The sequence below is a fragment of the Austrofundulus limnaeus genome, unplaced genomic scaffold (genome assembly GCF_001266775.1).
Source record: "Austrofundulus limnaeus strain Quisiro unplaced genomic scaffold, Austrofundulus_limnaeus-1.0 Scaffold26, whole genome shotgun sequence".
NCBI classification, from domain to species: Eukaryota; Metazoa; Chordata; class Actinopteri; order Cyprinodontiformes; family Rivulidae; genus Austrofundulus; species Austrofundulus limnaeus.
Genome location: NW_013952428.1, coordinates 3,198,638 through 3,205,250, shown reverse-complemented (window position 1 = coordinate 3,205,250; position 6,613 = coordinate 3,198,638). Strand labels below are relative to the sequence as shown.

At 40.9% G+C, this 6,613-nt stretch overlaps 1 protein-coding gene across 1 annotated transcript in view; it reads right to left on the bottom strand.

Moving 5' to 3' along the window:
* Positions 1-5,273, bottom strand: part of nrf1 (nuclear respiratory factor 1) — a gene marked incomplete in the record, with an annotated part of 12,089 nt that extends 6,816 nt beyond the window's left edge. The window contains 6 exon segments of the mRNA XM_014004805.1: positions 174-332; positions 2,353-2,493; positions 2,644-2,770; positions 2,860-2,974; positions 3,250-3,394; positions 3,689-5,273. Of these exon segments, the coding sequence (XP_013860259.1) occupies positions 174-332; positions 2,353-2,493; positions 2,644-2,770; positions 2,860-2,974; positions 3,250-3,394; positions 3,689-3,760 (759 nt within the window).
* Between the last annotated feature and the right edge of the window lie 1,340 nt (positions 5,274-6,613).

Here is a 6,613-nt window from a genome sequence, read left to right as displayed (position 1 = left end):
ACATTTATGGTTTGATTTCTTTGTATGTATGGATCACTTGGGTTGTTATCAACATCTGGTGAAAATTTCATGTCATTAGCACCTCTAGTAATATATTTACTGAGAAAAATGGTGACGTGTTCAGTACTTATTTTACCCGCTGTAGTAGCGTGTCTTTGCAGTATTAGTCTTACTCTCTGTTTCTGCTCCTCTGAGCGGACGTCGCTGCGAACGTTGGCCCAGGGGATGTCCTCGGGCCACCACACYGGCTTGCAGCTCTCTTTGCCCCAGCCGGGCTTCCCTCTGCCCGTGGAGTACTTCAGCATCTCTGGGATGAACGCTCGCAGCTGGGCCTGAAGGGAAACACGATGGGAGACATTAAAACACCGAATCATGCTCAAAGAAACAGCTTGCGAGCCAACGCRCCCTTGAGACAGAGGCAGGAGAATGCATCGATTGTGCACCTGCAAATAGAAGCAAGGGTTTCTTAAAAAAGTGTTTATGAGGGGACTAATYTATGACTGTGGCTCCAGTTAGATGTGACACCACAGTCTGGGATATTCAGCACAGGTATCAGAGCAAGTGGGTCAGGGTTGTTAAAATTAAAGACCGTGTAAAGTAAATTTTAATATTTTCTTCATTAAACATTATAAATGTCACAATTGCATTGTTGTAAATGAGTAAAAAGTCTCACAACTGTAGATACTTTAATTTTGGAGGTATAGATCAATTTGTGTTTAAAGATATGTTTGTTTTGGATAAATATAGACGGCGATTATTTTTGATGTTGATTTTTTGTGTCGAATCAGGAAATCGCCCTTCGAAAACCTGCAAATCACTGTCTTCAGCAACGCTTCCAGAAGAGGCAGAAACGTGGAATYGCCTGCCATGCTGCGGTGGGGGTGGGGTGGTTTAGTGCCAGTGTCCTCAGTGTCCTGGTAATATGCACGCATCACCAGGGGGATTATATTGCACAGCGAGGCTCTGCGGCGTCTGCCTACTTTGACATCACAGGCTAAATTTGGTTCCGGGAGAAATAAATCCCTTCCTCCTCCCCATTAGACCCCCCCACCCCCAACCCTTTATTTATTTATTTTTTCCAAACGCACAATCACAGGCTACCTATACATAGTTTATTGGAGCATCAAATCCTGATCAGATATGACAAAATGGATTTGGCTRGAAAACGGAGGGTAGACACTGCACTGGTGGCTGAAGTAATGCTTCCCACTTCAACAAACAGAGATGGTGGCTTGGATTAAGCCAGGRCAAGGACTTAGTAGGAAAAGGATTCCTGCATTTCCACCTGTGGGCGATGCGGATGTTTGCGCGCACGAGCAGATGGCCTAATTAAAGTGGCTAGTTAGTTAAGTGGCATGTTGCCTTCATGCCGACCACCCCACCCCCCAATCTTAATCCTCAAAGCAGTGGTCCAAWCCCGAGTTTAGTTTTATGTTGCTGGCTCCCTGAACTTAACAAAGGTAGGTGGCAATTATGGGCTCAAGTTAGACCAGGGATCACCTGCTACAGATGCTCCATGTAACTTTGTCTTTAAAACCCAYTGCAGACAAATTTATGAACGTTAATCCCTTCCTGATACGTAACAGGTGCACCAGGTTTGATTTAACTCCATGTTACGTTCATGAAAATCATTTCCTCGGTTTATCATTAACATTATTAAATAAATAAAAAACACCCCCACTGCTCCCACCTGGTTCTGCCATGCTGAGTGAGGCAACAGGTTACTCAAGATAATCTCATCCTCCAGAAAAAAAAAACAAGCACCGACTAACACCCAGCCCTCGGAGGATTTATCTGGCCCTGCGATTGGCTGCYGCGCTCCCCGGGCTGCAGACCGTCTCCGAGGGCCACTCTCGCGCCGGCTACTCTGATGATGATCTGCAGAGTGCGTCAGCAGCACGGGGACGGCAGAGTAAACAAGCCGGCTTCCCTTGGGTGAACACTAGACTCAGACAGCTAATGCTGCAGCGAAAGGCCAACTCTGCACTCGCTCTCTGGCAGAGAGAGAGGGGGAGATTTAGCTGACACTACTTCTATATTACCTGAATTATCCTAAAACATGGCCATATTCTTACCAAAAACAATAACTCAACTTACTAATAGGAAAACATTGATACAGAATTTAAAATCTGTAGAAATAAACACTTGACCCTGATAAAAAAACAGCTGCACGAGTTCTTTCTTGTTCATGCTACATATTGAATATAATTACTACTCTGTTTTGTGGCAGCTGGTGCCCCCTACTGGGAGTGTCGATGTTTAAATTTTGTCCAGCTGTTCAATGGTAAAAAAAAAAAAACACACGGTTATTCAGTCCCMGAGAAAACTCCTTAAATTATAAGGKAGCCTCACCTGGGTCATCTTATCCACCGAGACGGGGATGCCATCAATGGTGAGCGGGGGCARCTCTGAGGCCAACTCTCCACCAGCAGGAGCGTGCTCAGCCAGGGCGTTCTCCAGGTCCTCTAACATCATGCTCTTATACTTTCTCACCTAATCACCAGGAGAGAATCAGCACAGGGCTAGTTTTGTTTTAGTCAACTGCAATTTGAAGAGGTGAAGAACACAAATAACATCTGAAATATAAGAAACCGACATGCATGTAYGTATAATATGATTTTAGGCAAATAAAATCCCACCCACCACATTCTCCAGCGGAGCAGCACCAAACACCTTGAACACAGGGTTTGGTTTGGAGGGAGAAACACACAGCACTATGGCCTGTTGGCCCACTCTGGTGGTGTACTCGTCCAGTGTGGCGCGCAGTTTCCTGTAAACGCAAACCATCGTTTGAAACTGCGAACATAAAATAAATAAAAGATGACGGAGAGGCTTTTTTTCCCCGGTAATAGATCTCACCTGAGCAAACGAGTCTGCTGCCTCTTACGGATCGAGGGATTGGATTCAAAGATGTGAGGCCTTTTTCTTTTCTTACCRGTTGCCACAGCAGCAGCAGCAGCCATGCCTACTGGACCTGAGATGAAAACAAGAAGACCAAGTTGGACTACAAAAGAAACTAATCAGAAACGACACAGTTGTATAGCCTGCTGGTAATCTGAATATGACAGTGCAATTTGAGCAGATAGACGTTTATATGTATAACTTTTAACAGAATCCACACAAGCACAGTCATAGAATCTTTGCTCTGTCCTAATACTGTATATAAAACATMAGCGCCCCCTGCTGTTCATATCTGAAGATYACATTAAACWTGAACACCRAGCCTTGCTGGCAATAGTTGTCACTCACCTGCAGCTGCAAGGTGAGCAGTGACCTCATCAGTGCCAGCTGAGTTGAGGATGTCTGTGTCGTCATAAGGGTCGTCGTCTGGTGAGGATGTCGAGTCCTCATCAGCACTCATCATAGATGCTTCTGTAAAGGTGGCCACGTGGACCTATGCACGAGGAATCAATCAGGTATATATTATTAGTTTRATAAACTAAATATAAACATAAAACATAAACTTCAAATGCACCGTTTTCCAGTAACAGATCTGCTTTTTTCTCCTATTAAAAGACAAGTGTTATTTCTGAACGTTATGATGTCATGATATGATTTTTTTTTWAATCTGCTGTTACAAGATCATTACACTCAGGGAATTAATGACAAAATCCATTCATCCAGAAGACTGGCTGTTGATCTGTTTTAAGAATTTTAATTATGACGCATCAAAGCGAAGCAGCTCTACCTGCTGGCTGACGGCGCTGGCCTCGATGGTGGTCATGTGCTCCGTCTGGTTCACGGCGTGGTCCTCCATCATCAGACACCTGGTCTATACAGCTCAGTCCACAGAATAACTACTAAGGAAAGGGGAAAAAAGATGCAGGGTGAAGTGCCTTGTAATATTTATTTCCATCCATAAAGGGTTCTGGAGACAGACTAAATAATAATTTTAGATACAGTTGAACAGATGCACATAAATGCATTTATTTACAGGTACCTTTCCATACCAGGTTCTAATAGGTTTGTAATCTTTGGCTTTAGTACAGGATTTATTAACAGGGTAATGATGCTACAATTATAATTGCAGCTGTGGGGTTTGTTATGCTTAATCTGCTGAGAGAAAAAAACCTTGCTCCTTAGGCATGTTATTTCCCAACTGTCATGTCACATTTATTTCTTGTCTTACTTTTTAAAGTTATTATCAGGTTGTAAAGACAAGATGCCTGTTTATGTGAGACAACGTGCTGCAGATTTTACATGGCGTAGATGCTGCAACACCTTTTGCACAAGATACAGTTCTGCATCCTTGCTCTGGAAACCCTCTTTTATACAGTTACATTACATATTAATTRTTTGTATGACATGCATTCTACATGCTACTCTGTACCTGGCAGTAATAATCAAATATGAACTAATATTGGAAATATATAAGATGTGTATATTTATAATAGTGAACACTGTGAACTCAGGTTATTACAGTCTGAATAAAAATACTACATATGATGAAAAACTTCAAACCCACACATCATTTTACCACTATTTTCTTTTATTTAAAATGTATCCATTTGCAAAACAAAAAGTAAGTTGATGGCTTACACATCACATGAAGCTCGTTTAAAAATTCATTTGATCAGCTAGATTTTTTTCATATACTACTGTTTATTTCGGTGTAAAACAAAATGAAAGAATAAGCTAAGTTCAATTTACTGCACATATTGTGTGGACTGTATTTACATAATGTACAGTAAATGCTAAAAAAAATCATGCATAGCGAGGCAAAAATATACATGTTTTTTAAATATACACGGTCCACTATCAGGTTGATTTATCCACAAAACCGTAGAAGCATAAAAAGCTGCATATGCACTGGCAGCATTGTTGTTCTGTCATTAAAGCGTAGTTGTGTTAGCCTGTTCAACAGAGCTAAGCTAACAATGTCCTACATTCGGCTAATTAGCTTTAGCTAACCATTTAAAACTGTGTTATCTAAATGCACAATAACAATGATCACAATGAGTATCCCGCGTTGCAATTCTGTACAGCAACGACGAGAATCGACGTGCACAGCATGTTATGATAAAACACAGAAACACGACACCTAGCATAAAACCCGCGCAATATTAAACGAAACACAACGTTAAGACAGGCCTAGCGGCCTACATCTCATTCCATTCTCAGAGCTTAACTCTCGATACGCGCCAACAACACGAATCCACACAAAATAGTTTTGTATGCTGAATAACGAAGGCACAGCCGACATCTTAAAAAAAAAAAAAAATCGGCATCCTTCACGCCAACGCTGCCGGGTTCGATGATGCGGCTGCGCCGGGGCTGAAATAGATGGAGATTGCGCGGTAGAGCACTAACCTCAGAGCGGCTGCGCTACTTCGGGCCTGCGCCGTACAGCGGGGATGGATCTGTGCTGAGGACAGAGGGGAGCCAGCACTAAACACAACGAGCAGAGCCACAACAGGGAGCCGGTGATGCCTTCACGTGCGCACTCCTGTGTTTCTACATCCAAGATAATCACAGAGTCAAATTTACTATAGCAGTCCGGCTTGTGTTGGCTAAAACACCCACATTGTGGACATTGCGTGAGCGAAAAATAAAAATAATAAAAGCTATTATAACAGCTTATTATTTTTTTTCTAGATGGACATTGAAACACCTCAAGACTATTTTAAAATATATATTTTTAATTTAAATAAATAAAACAATTAACACTTGGAAAGATCAGTTTTAGATTATATTAAGAAGCTACTAAACCAGTTTAAAAAAATGAAATCCAATGTTAACACAACGTTTTACAAAAAAAATTAAGCATAAATGAAATAGATACACGTTTTGCACGAAAATACTTCGTTTACATTTACACTTTTGCAAAACGTGAGCGGCATTAATATGAGTACTCGAGCCTTTTTTCAGAAAATAAAAACAAACAGGTAACATTTACTGTGTCTCATATTCCCAATAGTCCGTGAACGCCACACTGTCACAGCTAACCACGCCCCTTTTCCAGCCGCACTCATTCACCTGCTGCAAGCTGATAATTTACGTCTTCGACACATTTTGCTGAACTTCGCTGTAAGTACGTTTGTCGAACTAATTTCAGAAATGCAAAATAAATGTAAAATTTCTCAGTTTGTCTTTAATATTGCAATTTCCCGAAAGAAAAAGACCAAAAGCAAGAAACTCAAGGAAGAAAGAACTTGGCGAAGTCTTTCCAATTAGCAGCACCTGTGTAGTAGAAAGTTTCTATGAGAAAGAATGACGCCTTGCTGTTAGTGAAGCTTTATGTTTTGATGCATTTGAATAACTTTTATTCATGTGAACATTTTGTTTATCAAAGTATTTAACAGTTACATAATAACTTTACGAGAATTTCTTATTAAAGTCAATGGTTTTCAAATACAAACATACATTCTTTCCTCTGTTAAGAAAATATGGCTCAGCTCATGCACTAGTTTGTTCTAAGCCTGGTGGCTGAAATTTGTATCACGCCATTTATATCGTGCCAAAATGACCTATCCATTATCTAAAAAAAAAAAAAAAAAATCAAGCCTATTGTAATGGATAGAGGACGTCAGACCACTTAAATCAATCATTTGTTCAGATTCATGTTCTTCATTGCAGAGTTTACATAACAATAATTCAGAGAGCAGACCAGATA